The following is an 18,799-nucleotide window of genomic DNA, read 5'->3' on the forward strand; positions in this document are numbered from 1 at the left end:
GACAAACCTGGGCCCATGACCTCGAATCTGGCCTGCGGTTACGCGTTGGCCTCCGTGATTTTCTCACTCCATATGCCTCTGGTTCATTCCTAGCTTCTGGGTAAGAAAGCACTTTCTTCCTCCCCTTCACGGTTCACCCAGTGTGGCTCACAGCTTCTTCTGAACTCCACCTGCTGTGCCTTCGTCTGTCCTGGTGCTCAGCTCGGATCGGACCTGCCGACTTCTCTCTCCTTCTGAGCCGTCTTTTGGGTGTTCCCCCACTTTCTGCTTATCCAGATGTTTGAGCCTGTCTGTTCTTTCCCTCTGCAGCCCTAGAACTGTTCTTTTCCTCAGGGGACCTGGTTCCTTTGGTGCAGGGAGTGGTATTTAGAGACCAAGATGGCGTGCCTGTTGTTGTGTCAGGAGACACTGGGAGAAGACGTAAAGTACAGTGTGCACCTGCAGCCCATTCCTGGGCCTCTGCTTACCCCATTAGCGACGGCCCGTCCTCGCTGAGGCCTGCAGCGTCAGTCCAGCGCGGGGGCGCGTCATTTCCTCTCCTTTTCTCTGTCTGGTACCTCCTGCTCCACGGAGGAAGCTGCGGCTCCTCGTTCCTAGACATCACCTCCTGCACAAGCCAGCTCCTCGCTCTGCCCTCTGCAGGCCCTGCCCGCTGCCCTTCAGGTGGAGAAGTCCTCTTGGAACGTCTTGTATCTGGTGGTGAGGGAGGCAGGTTACTTTATCTGGAAATGCTGCTGTTTGCTTGCACTTTTGAAGGACATTTTCACTGCACCACGATTCTCAGCTGAGGGTGGTTTTCTGACAGCACTTTAAATGGGTTTCCTGTTTGTTCCTGCACTTCAGTTTTCTCGGGGGCGTCCAGTTGTCCTCCGTCTGCACCTATGTGCTTCCCCTGGGGATGGTTTTCTCACTGGGAGAATAAGCTGAAGGCTTTCCCAGCGTTGGCAATGCCCCACCATGATCTGATGCCCTTTGACAGCCTCTCTTTGGGACTCCGGGTATGTATGTCCTGGAAGCATAAGACCAGCGCCTTCCCTGTGTCATCCCCTAGTCCTCCGAACAGTGCCTCCCGTTGGACTGCGGTCAGCTCTTGGACCCCGTTTTCCCCGTCTCCAGTCTGCTAATTCATCAGCGAACCTTTCGTCTCACAGTTTTTCGGTTCTAGAATTCTCACGTAGCTGTTCCCTTTCGTTGCAGAGTCTCCTGTGCCTAATCGCACCCTGTTTCTCCTAAGTCCTTAGGTCTGTTTGTCAAGGTGCTGTAAAGCCTCGCCTGTTAGGCCCAGCATTGGCCATCGGGGGCCATTTCTGTCGACTCCTTCTCTTTCCGTGGGGTTGGTTTTCCTGTCCTCAGGGGGTTGTGACTGTGGGTACACACTGGGTGCCTGCCATGCAGGGCATTTGAGCCTCTGGCAGGAGGTGGAATTGGGGCACATCATTTCGATCCTGCCAGGCTCCGTCTTATTATTTGTGGGGGAGGGTGAGCTCTGGTTCTGAACTGGCCTCAGAAGCACCCACACGGGGTGTGATCTGCGCTCCCCAGGAGTGGCCTGCCCTGCCCTCGCTGAGTGTCGCTGTCCACAGGCCCTTCCCTGCCCGGCGTCAGCCCTCAGCCCTCAGCCCTCAGCCCTCAGCCCTCAGCCTCAGCCCTCAGCCCTCAGCCCTCAGCCTCAGCCCTCAGCCCTCAGCCTCAGCCCTCAGCCTCAGCCCTCAGCCTCAGCCTCAGCCTCAGCCCTCAGCCCTCAGCCTCAGCCCTCAGCCTCAGCCTCAGCCCTCAGCCCTCAGCCCTCAGCCTCAGCCCTCAGCCTCAGCCCTCAGCCCTCAGCCTCAGCCCTCAGCCCTCAGCCCTCAGCCTCAGCCTCAGCCCTCAGCCCTCAGCCCTCAGCCTCAGCCCTCAGCCTCAGCCCTCAGCCTCAGCCTCAGCCCTCAGCCCTCAGCCCTCAGCCCTCAGCCTCAGCCCTCAGCCCTCAGCCTCAGCCCTCAGCCTCAGCCCTCAGCCTCAGCCTCAGCCTCAGCCCTCAGCCCTCAGCCTCAGCCCTCAGCCGCAGCCCTCAGCCCTCAGCCTCAGCCCTCAGCCTCAGCCCTCAGCCTCAGCCTCAGCCTCAGCCCTCAGCCTCAGCCTCAGCCTCAGCCCTCAGCCCTCAGCCCTCAGCCCTCAGCCCTCAGCCTCAGCCTCAGCCCTCAGCCCTCAGCCCTCAGCCTCAGCCCTCAGCCCTCAGCCCTCAGCCCTCAGCCTCAGCTTCAGCCCTCAGCCCTCAGCCTCAGCCTCAGCCCTCAGCCTCAGCCCTCAGCCTCAGCCCTCAGCCCTCAGCCTCAGCCCTCAGCCCTCAGCCTCAGCCCTCAGCCTCAGCCACGTTGCTTGTCCTCTCAGTGTTTGGCCCTTGCATGTCCAAGGGGACTGGCCACTCCTGCTTCTGCCACCCTGCCCACTCCTGCTTCGCCCTCAACTCAGCATCTCTCTTTAGTTTACAAGCTCCGGCCACGGAGGTTGGAGGTCTCTCGGATCTTCTCTGTGGGCAGCGCCTGCTTCTCCAAGGCAGGAGCGTCCCGGGCACAGGCTTATGCTGTGAGGTGGGCACGTGTCTCCCCTCTGCCTCGGCTGCAGCTTCGTCTGGGAGGGTGGTTGTCTTCTCGGGAGGGCACGTCCAGCACCTGTGAGTGTGCAGCCTGCTAGGGGGCCACGCAGCGGGGGTCTCCCGGTGGCGCGCTCTCACAGCTGGCAGCCACTGTCATCTCAGGGTAGCAGAGTTCCATTTTCCCGTTGTTTCCTGGCCTGGAGGAGTGAGCCATCCTCCGTGTGGGTCCCTCTGTGCTGACCTCGTTGGTGAAGGACACTTTTCCGTGCAGTACCAGGAATCTGGACCTTCAGGTAGAATGCATTTGAGGGGTGTGTTAATCCCACCCTCCTCCTTGAAGGGCAGCCTCCAGGATTGCCACTGAGGTGGACGTCACCTGACACCAAGAAGCCACGCCGTCCTCCTGATTTCACAGAGTCCACGGCCTGCACTGGCCAAGTCCTCTGCTTTGTAAATCGGTCTCACAATTCTAATGTCTGTTTAAAATCAGCTACAGCAGGTGCCTTTTTATCCTTCTTATTTTGTAAGTTTGTAGAATGACTTGCTCCCTGTCACTCGTTTCTCACTTCTGTGATTTTGTCCGTCTCGGGATCCTGCCTCCTCTCCTTTCCTTGCAGTTGAAAGATACCTAAAGATCTAAAGAGAAATAGGAACTATTTTTAAGAAATATTTAGCTAAGGCTTTTGTGTATCTTAGTTAATATAACCTTGAGCATGTTTGGCAAAAATGAAGTAAGTGTTTATAGTATTCTGTCATTTTATAACTTTTCTTTGGGAATCATCTTTCAAGCCAAGTGTGGCCTCTCGGAGGAGAACTGGCCTCATTTCTGACCCCATTTGGCGCACGCTCATGCAGTGGCCTACCCTCCACAGCTCTGCCTGTGCCTGACTTCAGATTAATACTCAGATGCGACCTTCGGAGGGTGAGGTTTTCCCAGGTGGGCCGGCCACCTGCCAGGGAGGGAATTCCAGGTGCAGAGATCGGGAGCCCTTCCAGGGCTGTGTGGAGGGAGCGGGGCCCGCGGAGGGCTGTGTCCTGCCCGTCTGCTTCCTTCTGGTCTCACTCAAGCCCGGTGCTGTGGGCTTCCTTCCCGTCACACTGGATAGCGGCAGAGTCTTTTGATAGTGAATCCCTCCTGGAGTCTGCAGCCTGGTTCCAGGTCTCCCCACTCTAGAGCCTGCTGGAGAGATGGCCCACATTCAGCACTTCCACACCCCCACGAAGGTCCTCTGTGGCTCTTAGATGTGCACAACGTGCTTTGTGGAAAGGGAAGGAGAGCCAGAGGAGCCGCACAAGTCCATCCTCGCACCCTTTTGCACTCACAGAAAGTTGGATTCCCATGAGCCCTTGAGGCAGAGGCCCCGAAGGCAAGCAGGGGAGTGGCTCCGCAGGGGAGGTGGGTGCAGGCTCTGAGGCCGCGGGTCCCAGGGGCGTTCCAGAGCTGTGCTCTCTGGATGGCACAGCAAAACCAGGCGGCCAGACAGCAGGGACTGGCAGATTGTGTCTCAGAGGTGACAGCCACCAACTTTTCCTGAATTGTGAGATTATCTAAATAGTACTTTTAATTTCCTTTCTTTTTAAAAGTCTCGGTTTGTTTTTGTTTTGTTTTGTTTTTTGTTTGGTCGTTGTTGGTTTCTCATAAACACTAGATGCTAAAAAAAATCTTGGATTCATCTTTGTCAAAGAATGGCAGTGTTCACGTGACTGTCTGCCTGCCACATGGTGACACTTTTACTCAGTGCGGCCAGCTAAGTCGAAGGTTAGATTCTCTGATCTAATAAATTAGAAAAATCCCATCAGTCTTTGTACAGATCAGTCATCAAATTGAGTTTCTTTTTCCTCCCTAGGATCCCCGGTTCAATGCAGAAGTCGACCAAATCACAGGCTACAGGACACAAAGTATTCTCTGTATGCCAATTAAGAATCACAGGGAGGAGGTAAGGCGATTCTTCATTTTTAAAGGTCATTTGGAAATATTTTTCTCTTTGAATATAAGTATACATATTTTTCATTTTGCATATGAGTGAAACGATGCGGCAGTGACACGTGCAGGCGCCCAGAGTCCTGCTCGGTGTTCAGCTTGGTGCCTGCCCCCACTGAGCCCTCGGCTGCCAGGACGAATCCTGACAGCTTCACTGTGGCCTTTGACTAGAACAAATGTCATACGTGCTGTTTCCTGCCTGCCCTCTCCCAGGCACTTCTCTGCCTTAGAAGACTAACCAGGCTGTGATTAGAATGAGTTTTCATCATAAACGATCATTCAGCTGTAATGATTATCAGTTGACCTTGGGATTCAAGTTGAGATCTTGAGAAAATAGAAAGTGAGCTAATTCCAGTTGTGTAGATTTCAGTGTGAATCGTGTCAGTCTGTCGATTCTGAGAGACGGCAACATTTTATATTTACTTGAAAAAACAGTGGACAGAGCCTCAGATAAGCTGGGTCCCGGCTGTGTGTTCCCGGCTCTGCCTGCACCTGGGCTCACTGTCAGTCAGGGGCTGCGTCTGCAGTGTCTGGATGGACGGGGGGACTTGTCAGGGGTTGTCCACGTGGTCGGCCGGGACGCCGTCTTTGGGCTGGACGCCCAGCAGTGGGCAGTGTGCTCGGCCAGCATGCTCGGTGCTGAGGAGGGAGGCTGCTGGTGAGGGCCATCCCCGTCCCTGGGGTCTGAGTCCCGTGGCAGGACCTTCCTCTGCTCTTCTTCCCTGGGGCGCTAGGTGGATTGGAGGTGCCTGCCCTGGCGGGTGGGAGGGTCTTCTCTAGGCAGACCCCGACTCCTGCACTCCTCCCTCTGAAAACCTGTCACCAACACACACAGAAGGAATGTTGACCAGTCGTCCCGGTGGCCCTGGACCTAACAGGCCGACGTGTAAAGTTTCCCGTGACACCAGTTAACTCAAGTCCCTCGGCCAGGGTCTGGACGCTGGAGTCCCCTTGAAGCCCAGGCAGTCCTAGAGCCACGGCCGAGTGCGCCGCAGGCTGCCCCCCGGAGCCCTCCCCGGTGCCGTGCTTCCTGGGCTCCCGGCACCGTAGCTTCCCAGGCTGGGCGCACACCCATCCTTGGAAGTGCAGTCCCACTGGCCACCCTCTGACCGCAGGGCTTTGACTCAGGTAGGTGCAGAAGCAACGCACATCTGCTAGGAAGCGTACTTCAGACTCTGAATCTCAGTCTTGCCCAGACCAGGGTCGGACGGGAGCAACCTAGTGAGGGCAGGCAGTGCGGGAGCGTCGGGGCCCAGTGGGCCAGGCCAGGAGGCCCGCTGGAGCTGACACGGCCGGTGTGGATCACATGCATGATCCACTCGGCTGCCCTCCTCGTCAGTCTGCTCGGGTTCTGCGTCTCTGTCCTGTCGCCCAGTTGGAACCAGGTGTGCTGACGTGGCCGGGAGTCTCTGGCTTCAGTTCTGTTCATTTTGCTGCTGCACGGCGGTTGCCATCTTTAGGCAGCGCCTGTGCGTTCCAGACGTCCTGTGAGGGGCTTCACTCCCACAGCCCGTTCCCCTCAGAGCACCCTGTGTGTCCCTGCCCTGGGAATTTCTCCAGCACTCAGTCTTCTGAATTGGTGCTTCTGCAGTTGCAACGGCATAGGAACTGCCTATCCATCCTGCCCAGTGCAGACTCTGCGCTCCAGAGGTCTGGGTGGAGCCCAAGCTTCTTTTCTAACGAGGACCAAGGTGGCGATGCCTGTGGTTAATGAAGTCCTGTGGCAGTTGCTGCTCAGAAGTCCACGTCTTCAGCACCTGCATGTTTCTTCAGATACAGTTTCTAAAGAGGAAGGTCCAGCAGAAGTTCCTAAAAATACCTGCAGCCTTGACGTGCATGCGAGGTTCATCAGGTCAGCCGGGGAGAATAAGTGAAATCCAAGGGCCTTACGTGGACCCATGACGGTGGTACTGATGGGCGGGGGACATGTGCCACACAGGACCTGGGGTACCGTCACGCCGACAGGCTATCTGTTGGCATCTGAACCTGAGTCTGTGCGAATTCTCTCTGTCGGCCCTGGTCATGGGCCAGACTGGTTCTGTACACTTTTGAAGACCACATTCAGCTTTTAGCTTCGAAATCTTGGCTCCCAAGACTCCTTCGTGCTGGTGAAAGGATTCAGCCCAGACCCCGCTCTGGCTGAGCTTCTCTTTCTAGGTAGCAAGAATGGCCTCTCCACAGTAGGTCCAGGCAACCCAGGAGAAGGGTCAGCGGGGTCACCAGGGTGAAGTGAGGCAGCTCCTTGCTTAGAAATGTCCTCAGGACCCGGCTTCTCTGTACCCACCCGGTGCCCATGAGGACGACTTAGTCGGCTGACAGCCCCACGCCCTGCAGAGTCCAGGTAGGACTCACATGCAAGGCGCTCGCCCACTGTAAGCGGGCTGAGGAGACTGGGCAGATGAGCACACGGCCAGGAAACCCCACCACATGGAGTTCCACCGCCCCGTCACCCCAGAGCTGTGCCTCCTCGCCCCCCACCCCACCACAGTGTCTGATCTGCTTTGGGGCTGTGTTTGCTGGTTTTAGGGTGCCACAGCATGGGCCCATGTGGCACGTGGCCTCCATGTCCACCTCCTTGCTGGAGATTCCTGCATGGGGTGGCCGGGCGGCAGTGCACCCTCCTGTGGCCGGCTGGTTCCTCCAGGGTGTGGGTAAGGACCGTGACCTGTTCATCTCATGAGTTGGTAGACAGTGGAAGGTTTTTCTATTTTTTTAAGTCCTGGAGAACCTGCTGTCTGTGTCTGCGAAGCGCGTCCAGTGGACTTGACTCTGTTTCTTGTGGGAGCATGACCGGCAGGGGATGTGCCAGGTCCCGTGGTAGAGGAACGTCAGCCTCATGACTTGTCCCACACCTCCATGTGGCCATCCCAAGTACCCAGTGCTCCTCACCTTGGTAGCGTGTGCTTGGGGGCCTGTGGCAGTAGCCATTCTGGTGGCCTGTGACTTAGATTTGGTTACAGAATGTGTGACTGCACTGCTGGCTTGCAGGTCTGATGAAGCTGGGGTCAGCGGCAGGTCCTGTGGCCGGGGCCCTCCCTGAGAGCCTGCAGGGCCCTGAGCCTCTCCCTGGTGCCGGCCCCTGTGTCTCCTGCCCTGGCCTCGTTGCTGTGACGACTGGTTTCTGGACCGTCCACTCACACCAGCCATTCATGGCATGTCACTCAGGGGTTCCCACTGGCTCTGCTCTGCGGGCGGCCTCCCCTCCCCGCCTCTCCTCTTTCCAGATGTGTGTGGCCCAGCTGAAATTACGTCCAGAGAGAATCGGTCTGCAGAGGACAGGAAGAAAGAAGCGCTAGGCGTGCGCAGGCGTGGCGGTGGTGGTATAAATGTCACGGGCCAGCGGCAGCCTCCGCGTGACTCCAGGCCTCAGGGCCGTCTGCCTGTGTGTCCACCTCTCCTGTCTTGTGGGGATCTTGAGATCCAAGTTTAGAGGCCTGGCCAGGACTCGGGAGTCACTGCTTCCTCGTGACTCCCAGAATGGAGCCCATAACCTGGGGGTCGCCTCCTGGCTGCAGAAGCTGGAAACAGGAGGACCCTGGAGGGTGTTGGAAGACCCGTGATGGAGAATCAGCGTCACCTACTGTTTTAAAAGAAGCCAGAACTGGCAGCTTCTGAGGGAGCCCAGCAGCCACGTGGCAAGTCCTCAGTCGTAACCAGCCAGCCGGGACCCGGGGTCACCAGCAGAGCCCCCGACCCTCTTCTTTCCCAGTGCTTACCGGGAACCGAGAAGGAGCTGCGGTGTGGAGTCACAGTGGTCCACGGCTTAGAAGCACCCTGGTGTGCCTGTTGGTGGCGCTGGCCGCCCGAGGTGCAGGGACCCGCCTGGAAGCTGTAGGAGGAGCAGGTTCCGAGTGCCCAAGTGCACCCTGGCGGGAGCTCAGGAAGACCCGCAGGCGTCCCTGGAGCCTGACTCTGTCTGCCCTGCCACGGGGAGCCTCAGCTAGTTAGGGTTTCAGCGAGTCGCAGTGGCCAGTCCTGAGTGGCAGTTGCAGCAGGGTCTCTTCCTCAACTTCTGTGACAGTGAGTTTTGGAACCAAGTGCAGAGGGCAGATGGCTTCTGCGTCTTCCCTCGCCCCCCTCTAAGAGAACGGGGGCAAAGCGGGAAGCACCCGCAGCACCCCAGAATCCTGAGGAGGGAGATTGAAGAGCCACTGCTGAAGGAAGTGACTGAACCCCAAAAGGAGGATCGTCGAGGGACAGGACCCCAGGGCCCGGCTGTGCATGAGAGCCGTGGAGCTCACGGGCTCCTGGGAACAGTGCTGTTGGCGGGGACCAGCGGTATTGTCCAGCAGGCCCTGCAGAGCTGCCCTGGGCCTGGCAGTGGGTCCTCGGGTCTTCATAACGCCCTGGGAGAGTCGTTGTGGTCCTGGACACGTGAGGGGCTGGACTTGAGGGAGCTCGCTCACTGCACGCCTGGGAAATGCTGATCCAGGCCAGTGGACTCCCAGCTCCTCACATGGGCAGGTCTTTCAAAAGCTTCTGCTGTGGACCATGGCCACTGTTTCCTGCTCACTTCAGTGGCGGTTGCTTCTGCTGGGCGAGGGCTGGGAGGTGCAGGGACGTGCGGATCAACTCGATTAGGAAGTAGAGTCCAGTTTGCTCCCTGCAGGCCTCCTTTCTGGGCTACCATCGGGTCTTGGGTCATCATAGTGAGATTCTTTGATGTGAGTCTAACATGGCAGTTACAGCGCAGGATTTATGAGTTCTTGGCAATGTGACAACCCAGCGTTCTAGCTAAATATCAAGCTATTTATATCTTCTTTTAAAAAAAATCTGAAAAGATGCAAGAATATCAGCTATTTTTTATGAGATTTATACAAGATAAAAAATCAAAGCCATTTTATATCTGCCAAAAAATCACAAGTAAGGCATGCATATGAGACCTGTCACTCCAGCAGTGTGCAAAGCAGTATTTTCTAGGATTTAAGCTTGGTGATTGTATCTACTTATTTTATAATAGTCTCACTTATTTTCCCGGAAGTATCTTATTTTGAACAAGAAATCGTTGAATCACTGAAATATGTAGAGTACTGGTCTGGGCAGAAAAGACAAATGTTTTTAATGAAGCAAAGAACATACTTGCTTTTAAATTTTTTTGATTTGAAGAGATGGATCTTGTTCACCAGAAATGCAGCATCTAGAAGAGGGGCAGGAGGAGTGCTGGTCAGGGCCAGGTGCAGCTCCCAGGGTGCAAGGGAAGCCTGGGAGCCCAGCGCTCCGGGGAGGAGCTGCCTGCGGGTCCTGGGCCCAGCACAGTGCTTGCTCCCTGGGGCAGCGTGGGGGAGGCTAGGCCCCCAGTTCTGCCCACGGTCCCCGGGGCTGCCTGGCTTTGATGAGAGAACCCCCGAGGGTGAACTCACGGCTTCCTGCAAGACCCTTCCACTCTGCTTCCGACACAGGGAAACACACTGCAAAAGCAAGCGGAGTTGGCTGACGGTTGGTCTGTCTCAGCCTTAGAGACCTGGGAGCTGTCCCTTCGTTCTGTTGGTCCCCAGCCGTGCCCTTGCGTGGCTTTGTTGTGGAGATAGCAGAAGGGCCCGCTTCTGGTCTGGTGTGGTGACCGGTGGGGCCTCCTCCCTCCCCACTGCCCTTCACACCACGCCTGTCTCACAGGAGGATGTGACCACTCTGTCCTCCTTGGGAGTGCGTGGGCCTGGCACTGTCGGGCCAAGTTCCTCGGTCTGACCCGGGTCCAGCAGCCGGAGTGAAGGTCAGCCTGGGGCTAGAGGTTAAATCAGGGCGGCCTCTGCACCAGAGAAACCTTGGTCCACACCAAGTGCTGCTTACCAACAGAAGGTGTGTCTTCGTTGTGCTTCAAAGGGGCCATTCAGGCTGAGCATTAGCTCGCGGGGACGCACCGAGGCGTGGACTTAACACACCATTTACACGTTTAACTCTGAGGAGCTTCACGCAGTCTCTAAATGTGAACGTTGGAGATGTAGAACCAGTTGTGTGATGTCTGAGCCAGCACTACGTAATTAGATCCTTGGATGGACTTTGCCTATTAAATAATTTCTGTGTTTCCCGGCATTCTTAACTCTGGTTAAGGAGTTTGTCGGTTAAATTGCTACTCTTAATAGATACATGTGCAAACATCTGTATTCACCAATCTATATTAAATAATTTACATTCCTTTATTTTTAAATCCAAAAACTTTTTTTTCTTTTTTGGTGGGTGAAGGGGGATACCAGGGATTGAACTCAGGAGCACTTGACCACTGAGCCACATCCCCAGCCCTATTTTGTATTTTATTTAGAGACAGGGTCTCACTGAGTTGCTTAGTGCCTCCCTAAGTTACTGAGGCTGGCTTTGAACTTGAGATCCTCCTGCCTCAGCCTCCTGAACTGCTGAGATCACAAGCGTGTGCCATCACCTCATTTCTAAATATAGAAATTATATATTATGTTTAGAATAGAGAAATTAGAAATATAGGGATTAAATACAGAAGTTACATTCAATTAGTTATCCATAAAATAAATTAGCATTTAATACCTAAGGTATAAAATTAATAGTGGAGAAATAGCTGGTTACTAGAAGTGTGAAAAAGTCATTGTTGGGAGTCCTCATTCCATAAAATCACCTAATGGTAGGTATTTTTATTTAATGTTGGAGGGAAAGAATGTAAATGGAGTTGGCCCTCCCTGGCTGACTGTATCGTGGATTCAGCCAGCTGCAGATCAGAGTCGCGGGGAAAGTCATGTACACACAGAACGCATGAGGCTTCCTTCCTGGTCCTGGCCCCTGGGCAGTGCAGCCAGCGGACACGCCTGGCGTCCTCTGTGGGCACTCACGGCCTCTGCGGGTGACTCGGCACAGGGGAGGCTGTCAGTACCGGGCCGCTTTACGGGAAGGCCTGGAGCCCATTCCAGGGGCCGAGACAGCCCACGGCCCACTGGGCAGATGGCAGACCACCTTCGTTCTGCAGACAGGTGGGAAATAGAGTCCCTGAAACAAACTTGAAAACCTGCAAACAAGCTGCGGCAGGGAGAAACCAGGTGCCAGGAGCCAGGAGGGGAGTCCCAGGCGAGGAGAGCAAGGGACCAGAGACAGGTGGGCCGCGGGCCGTGGGTCGGGTGGCCAGGGAGCTGCCCACACAGGCTGGGCTTGCCCAGGTGGGAGGGGGAGAGCGGGGGGACAGCCGAGAGCCCAGCGCTGTGAGCTGCCACACACTGCCCCAGCCCTGGAGCAGCAGGACCCAGGCCACACACAGCTGGAGTCCCGTCCCCCAGTGCCTTCAGAGAGAGCCAGCAGGACGGACACTGGTGTGACCCGGAGAGGAGGGGACAGGCAGGTGTGAAGAAGGAATCAACTGAGAGTCTAGCAGTGAGAGACCCAGCTGCCACCTGCAGCTGAGGGAGCCCAGTGGCACTCTGCAGGTGGTCTTAGGACTGTCCCTGGAGCCCACAGTTACTGACACTTGCCTCATGAACACTCCTGAGCACTGGACCACAGTTAGACCTCAGGGGAACCGGGATGTGGTTTTCCTCAGGGAGGGCCCTGGGGACCCTGCACTGTCTGCTCAGTGACATGGGACGTGCTGGGACCCCGTGGGCTCAGCCTGCATTTCAGCTCTGCTTTCCCGGCTTGACCCTCGCTCTCTGAGCCACACATAAAATGTCTCACACCCTCTTGTCCCCATGTCTCCTCATCCCATCGACCCTACAGTCACCCAGCGGTCAGCCTCTGACAAGGTCCAGGATGCCACTGGTGGCCAACTCTGACCTCGGTCTCAGGGGCTGCAGCTCTGACGGTGATGCCATTCCACAGTCTTGATTTCAGAGAAAACGTGGTCAGCGCGCCTGTCTTTTCCTCTAAGACGTGGAGGTGTTGGGGATGGCCTGGTCATCCCAAACAGCTGGCCTTTCCTCCCAGCAGACTCCCAGCCTGTGCCCCTTGCCACAGGGCCCTAGCACTCACTCCCGCGGGCTGAGAGCCCTGGTCATGACGGTCGCCGCCAGTCTGTGCTGCAGTGCTGTGGGGTCATGTCCCGCCACGCTGGGTCCTGAGCCCCTTCAGGGTGGCCGCTGATACACAAAAGGAAAGAACACTAGAAAGGACCCAGTCGTCCAAGGCCCGGGACCCCACACACACGAATGGGCCTTGCCCCCTCTGCTGTGTGTGAGAACCCAGCCCTAACAGTCCTGGCTAGTCGGCTTCAAATGAGCAGCCCTGCTGGGCAGAGGCCATAGAGCTGGCTGACTGAAGAGCTGAGGTGGACAGAGGAGAGGGAGCTGACCCAGGGTGGTGAGTTAGGACAAAGAAGTATCCCACCTCTTTAAAATGTTAATACCCTTTATGATGAGAAGGAGAGCGGGATAAAGGTGTTAGGGTCAGACACCACGTCAGGGAGAGTGGGCTTCCCTGACCTCACGGGGGGTCAGGTCATTTATCAAAGCTGCCCGGCAGTGAGCTGGGCAGGCCCCTCCACATACACCAAGGCCCGCTATCCAGCAAGCAAGCCTGTGAGGAAGAAGCGGGTTCTGCTGGCACTGAGTGCAGGGGTAGGGGGAGGAGGATGTGCAGGTGGCAAAGAGGAGGCAGAGTAGGGCTAGGAGTGGGAGGGTGCAGGGCCACCATGGGGCTGAGCAGGCAGGACATGCCCTTCCTCTGGGGACGCTCACTGGGGCTGAGCAGGTGGGGGCCGGCACTCTGGTAGGAAGCTGAGCAGGACCTAGTCCTGACACCTGAGGATACGTGGTGGAAAGCTGGTCCTGGGTTGGCTTGTGCTCCATCATGTGTCTCTGTCCTTTAAGGTGAAGCCCTCTTGTTGGGGTCTCAGGCCCATCTCGTGTGGGTTTAGTTGTCTCCTAAGGTACCCTTCGCCCTCTGGGTGCCTTCTGATCTGTTTGAATTAAGGCTCAACTTTTAATTCCTGTTTTCGCATTCCAATAGCCCAAAAATAAGTCTGTTGCAGGTCCAAATGGTTTTCAAGGATTGAAGTTTCCAAAGAAGCTGGGCCTCATCCCTGCATCAGGACGTCGTTGTGTCCTGGTGACTCTCCCACATTTCTTCTATGATCGGCCACTCAGGACTGTGCTGAGAGCCACAGGGAGTCGGAATCGCCCCTGGCATTTTGCCAGTAGTATTGGTTGAGAGGCCAGCCATTAAGATGATGCTGGATTGATTTGGTTGTATATTAGAACTTTACTGTCTGCCTCGGCCTGCTACTTTGGAGTTCTCGTGGGGATTCCCGGAGAGTTCCCATTGGTTGGGGAAGTGCGGGAGGAGGGATTTCCAGAAGAGGGATTTCCGGTTGTTGGTTCCTGGAGGAGCCGCATGGCAGGGAGAGTTCCCGGGGAGCATGTGTGGAGTGTGCTGGTGGAGTTCAGAAATAAAGTTTGTTCCTGCTTCAGTGGCTCGTGATTTGTGCCCAGCCAGACTGCGGCATTTGGTGGCCCATAAGGGAAGGAACCCGCGACCTTGGCGTTATCAGCACCAATTCAAATAGATCAAGGAATAAATAGACATGGATTGGGTTTTCAGAAGGGGTCACTGAGACAATAAAAATTACTTGGAAATCAGAAAGACCAGTATGGGTTCCTCAGTGGCCCCTGACTAAAGAAAAGATACAAGCAGCCCATGACCTGGTCAAACAACAATTAGCGGAGGGACATATACAACCTTCTGTATGTCCCCATAATACTCCCATTTTTGTCATCAAAAAGAAATCTGGTAAATGGAGATTATTGCAAGATTTAAGAGCTATTAATAATGAGATGGTTATTATGGGACCTGTTCAATCGGGGATTCCTCAATTGTCTGCTTTGCCAAAAACCTGGTATGTTTTAGTTATAGATATCAAATATTTTTTTTTTCAATTCCAATTCATCCTGAGGATAGTCCACGTTTTGCATTTACTATCCCTGCACAGAATCATGAAGGTCCTGATCAGAGATGTGAATGGAAAGTACTCCCTCAAGGGATGACTAACAGCCCAACTATGTGTCAAATCTATGTTAACAAAGCAATCCAGCCACTTAGAAATCAAAATCCTGAACTACAAATATTTCACTATATGGATGATGTATTATTAGCACACAAAGCTAAAAACACATTGCTAGAATGTTATGCCACACTTACAAACTTATTAAAAAATTATAATCTAGAGATAGCAATAGATAAAGTACAATGAAATTTTCCAATTAATTATTTAGGAGTTCTATTATCCTCAACCATGGTCCGTCCACCAAAAATTCAGATACAAGTAGATCAACTCAAATCACTTAACGACTTTCAAAAGTCATTAGGAGACATAAATTGGATAAGGCCTTATCTAGGCATACCAACAGGAGAGTTGGGACCTTTATTTGATATCCTAAAAGGTCCCTCAGATCCAAATTCACCCTGCATGTTAACGCCTGAAGCAAGAAAGGCATTAAAAATCATTGAAACATATATGGAAAATATGCATTTGGATAGAATTGATATAAGTTTGCCTTTATTATTTATTGTAATACCAACAAAAAATATCCTACAGGAGTATTTTGGCAAAATGCCAGGGGCCATTCCGACCCGACTGCGGCTCTCAGCAGGACTGTTTCATTTTTAGTAAAAGAGCATTTTGCCCTTCTGAAATATTTAAAAGCAGCATAAAACATTCACTTTATTTATCTGAAATGTAGAGATGGTTGTGAGGAACATTCACATAGACTGTCTCTGCCACTCGGTTCATCCAGATTGCAGGGGGACCAGGGTCCTGCTTGGTCTGGCCCAAGAAGCCGGCAGCATCAGGTCTACCAGAAATAGGGAGGCTGCCGGGGCGCGGGCTTGCTCCAGGCACAGGGCTTGCTCGGGGGCTGAGGTTCTGCACAGGTCTGCGACCCTGTCCTTTCCACACATTCACTCGGGGGATTCTTGATGGTGATCTCAGCCAACGAAAACACGTGTCTCTTTCTGTGCTTACACCACCAGGTCGTCGGTGTGGCCCAGGCCATCAACAAGAAATCGGCTAGTGGCGGGACCTTCACGGAGAAGGACGAGAAGGTACTGTGGCCACGCTGCCGCCAGAGGCCCGGTACTGCATGCCGACCCAGAGCAACCACTGGGGGTCCTTGATGGCGGTTTGCAGCATCCTGAGTGTTGAAAGGCATCTTTGCCCTGTGCAGTGTGGGTGCTACCTGGGAGCGCGGAGCTGCTCAGTCTGAAATCGCAGCTGCCCCTGCCCTGGGCTGTGCACGTGGGGCCCTGATGGCCTGGCTCATGGTGTCTTCATGGCCTGGCTCGCCTTTGCTGTCTGCTGCAGAGGCTTGTCCTGAGTGAAAGTCCAGGGCCACCCAGGCTCAGCCTCCAGGTTGGCGCAGGTGGGAGCTGCTCCCTGGTGCACCATTGCTTTACAAGCTTTGCCCACAGACTGCTGGTGCCCGGGGGCAGATTCAGGGTGCGTGGAACAGGCTAGCTGCTACTTCATGCCCGTCTCTTATGACTCTGAAGGCCCCGTTCCCCAGGCCGTAGTGGCATCTGTCCCCTCCAGCACGTCCTTGAACCCATTCTTAACTTCATCCTGCAGGAGGCGTGCCGTTCCTCCTGGTGAATACCTACCTCTGTACCGTTCATCGCCAGCACCTCCTCCCCCGGACCATTGTATTTACATTGCTCCTCTGAAAATTCATAGGAGCGTGACAGACATTCAGATAAGACAGGAGAGACTTTTGACCCAGGCTTTAGCTGTGTGGCACCTGTTTGTCCTCATGCTTTAGCAAGTACCTTTGAATACATATCTAGCCTCCTGTGCTGCCAGGGACAACTGCGGATACTTGGTGGGAAAGCATGGTTCTGGGTTGGCTCTTTATTTCATTATTGTGTTTATAGCCCTTTAAGGTGAAGCCCTCTTGAATGAATTTGCAATTTTAGGCTCTATCACATCTTTGCAAAATATATTCATGGTTGTGGGATAAAGCATGCGATCTCAAGATGTGCTTGGATTGATAATTAACGTGACTGTAGCACATAACCCCAGGACGGGGTGTTCAGGGTGCTGTGAGGGTCCGTGTTTAAAGAGCACATTGGATTGGAAGTGTTACTTGCACCTTGATGCAGTGTGTGGCTGCATTGCTGCTGCCTTGTCCTGATGGCAGATGTACCTTTGCTGGCGGCAGGAACCCTTGGCAGGCTCCACATAGTCTCAGCAGAGGCCCGAGTCCCAGCACCGTCTGGAGGCCACTGCAGATTCTGCACAGAGCAGATGGCGGTCTCATGTGAAGAAGCCCCCTCCCAGCCCCTCTCCCCTTCCTCTTGCTGGCCCAGACCTACCGTGCCCCGGAGACTGAGAACACGCTGGCCCACTTGGTTGGCATCAGTGCCACTGCACCTGGGCTCGTGGCGCTCGCCCCACCGTGGACCTGGGTGCCAGGGGTCCGGGCACTGCCCCTTGACGGTTCGGCTGCTGTTCTGCAGGACTTTGCTGCCTACCTGGCGTTCTGCGGCATCGTGCTTCACAACGCCCAGCTCTACGAGACTTCGCTCCTGGAGAACAGGAGGAACCAGGTGAGTGCTGCGGGTGTCCGTGTCCCCGCGGGAGAGTCCTGGCTTGGCTCAGGTGCAGGGCACTAGGTCAGACGTTCAGAGGCTCTTGGCTTCTGGAAGCTGTTGCCGATTCCTGTCTCCCTGCTCGGTCGCCCCACCTCTGTGGAAGTCTGCTGACCTGAGAGCGCAGGCTCACGTGGCCCTCACCCTGCCCACTGCACGTGGGTGTCCAGCTGCTGCCTAGGCGCTGTTGAGTCCCGCGTTAGTTCCTGCCGTCCCTGGGCTCTGGGCGCCATGAGACCTGCACCCGGCACCCGCCGTCCCCCCCCCCCCCACTCCTCTGCCTGCTTCTCCTTCTGGACTGTCTTCATTATCACCACATTGACAACTCACGTATTGTCCTGCGACCACGAGGCACATGTCCCACGGAACGTGCTCTGGCCCTCTGGGAAGTGCCCTGTTTTCTAGATCCCTGATTGTTTTGTTCCAGCACATTCCCAATTAAGTGCTTAAGAGATTGTACGAGTGAGGTGAGCGTTCCGAGACTTGCAGGTGAGGGACACCCACAGTGCCCGCTGCCTCTGTGGGTGCGAGTGGACAACGGAGAGCGTGGGGCCCTCCTTGTGCCTGCTTTGCCCACCGTGGATGTTCCGTGCCTTCTCTGCCGTCTGAACATGACGGGCATGTTTCCTTCCTGCTGGTCTGCGTTCCCCTCTTCGGGCTCTCCCCTCCACACACCTGCGTGCAGCTCCCGGTGCTGCTGTGGACTCGGCTCCCGTCGCCTGACCCTGAACCCTTAGGCCTCAGCCAGGGAGGGTCTTCTCCAGCAAACTGGCCTCAGAGAGGACAGTCCCAGGAAGGCCCAGGGGCTCTTACACTGGCTTGGTGCGGAGTCGAGCTCTCTGAAGACTGGCGTGTGGTGAAGGTGGATCTGGGTGTTGGGGGCAGTGATCCCTGTGTGCCGCCTGCCGACGCTGTTCAGAACACCTTGTAGTGCTCAGCCCCACAGCAGCGCCCGCTCACTGCTGCGAGCACCCTGTGGGTAGGAAGCTTGTCCCTGTCACGCTAGTGGAGGGGTCATCAGGACTAGCCAGACGCTGCACATCTGCAGCCTAGCCTCTGTGTGGCCATCCTGATGGTCATCAGGGCGTGTGGCCAGCAGGCAGAACAGGCCTGCTGCTCCAGCACTGGGGCCGTCAGCCGTCCAGCAGCAGTGAGGACGTGGGCAGCTCGCTGCCGGCTGCGGCAGCCCCTGCAGACTGGCACTCCCCTCCATCTAGGTGCTGCTGGACCTGGCCAGCCTGATTTTTGAGGAGCAGCAGTCACTAGAAGTGATTCTGAAGAAGATAGCGGCCACCATCATCTCCTTCATGCAGGTCCAAAGCTGCACCATCTTCATAGTAGACGAAGACTGCCCCGTGAGTACAGCCATGGCTCTGGGAGCGTGTGCACAGCCCCCATCACTGCCCAGCCACAGCTGTCCCTGGGCACTAGGTGCCTGTCTAGCGGAGGGGTGGGTGGGGTGTAGGGCTTCTCCAAGACCCCGGGTCCCACCACTACTCAACCATGGCGACAGCTACCCTGTGGCCTGGCACGGGTACCATGGCAACAGCCACACTGGGTCCATTCCATAGGCGCCATGATGATGACCACACTGTGTCCACTGCATAGGCACAATGAATGATGGCCACACTGGGTTCACTGTGTAGGCACCATGATGATGGCCACACGGTGTCCACTGCGTAGGCCCATGGCCACACTGTGTCACTGTGTAGGTACCA

General features: G+C 55.4%; 1 protein-coding gene across 1 annotated transcript; it reads left to right on the forward strand.

The window, feature by feature from the left end:
• Positions 1 to 3,460: 3,460 nt before the first annotated feature.
• LOC143640103 (cGMP-specific 3',5'-cyclic phosphodiesterase-like) lies at positions 3,461 to 18,436 on the forward strand (the record flags this gene model as incomplete). Its single annotated transcript, XM_077108034.1, has 5 exons — positions 3,461 to 3,497; positions 4,423 to 4,512; positions 15,468 to 15,539; positions 16,950 to 17,039; positions 18,299 to 18,436. Coding segments are annotated over exons 2-5 (327 nt in total), but the record flags the coding sequence as incomplete, so codon positions are not given.
• Between the last annotated feature and the right edge of the window lie 363 nt (positions 18,437 to 18,799).

The sequence above is a fragment of the Callospermophilus lateralis genome, unplaced genomic scaffold (assembly GCF_048772815.1).
Source record: "Callospermophilus lateralis isolate mCalLat2 unplaced genomic scaffold, mCalLat2.hap1 Scaffold_11661, whole genome shotgun sequence".
Classification (NCBI taxonomy): domain Eukaryota; kingdom Metazoa; phylum Chordata; class Mammalia; order Rodentia; family Sciuridae; genus Callospermophilus; species Callospermophilus lateralis.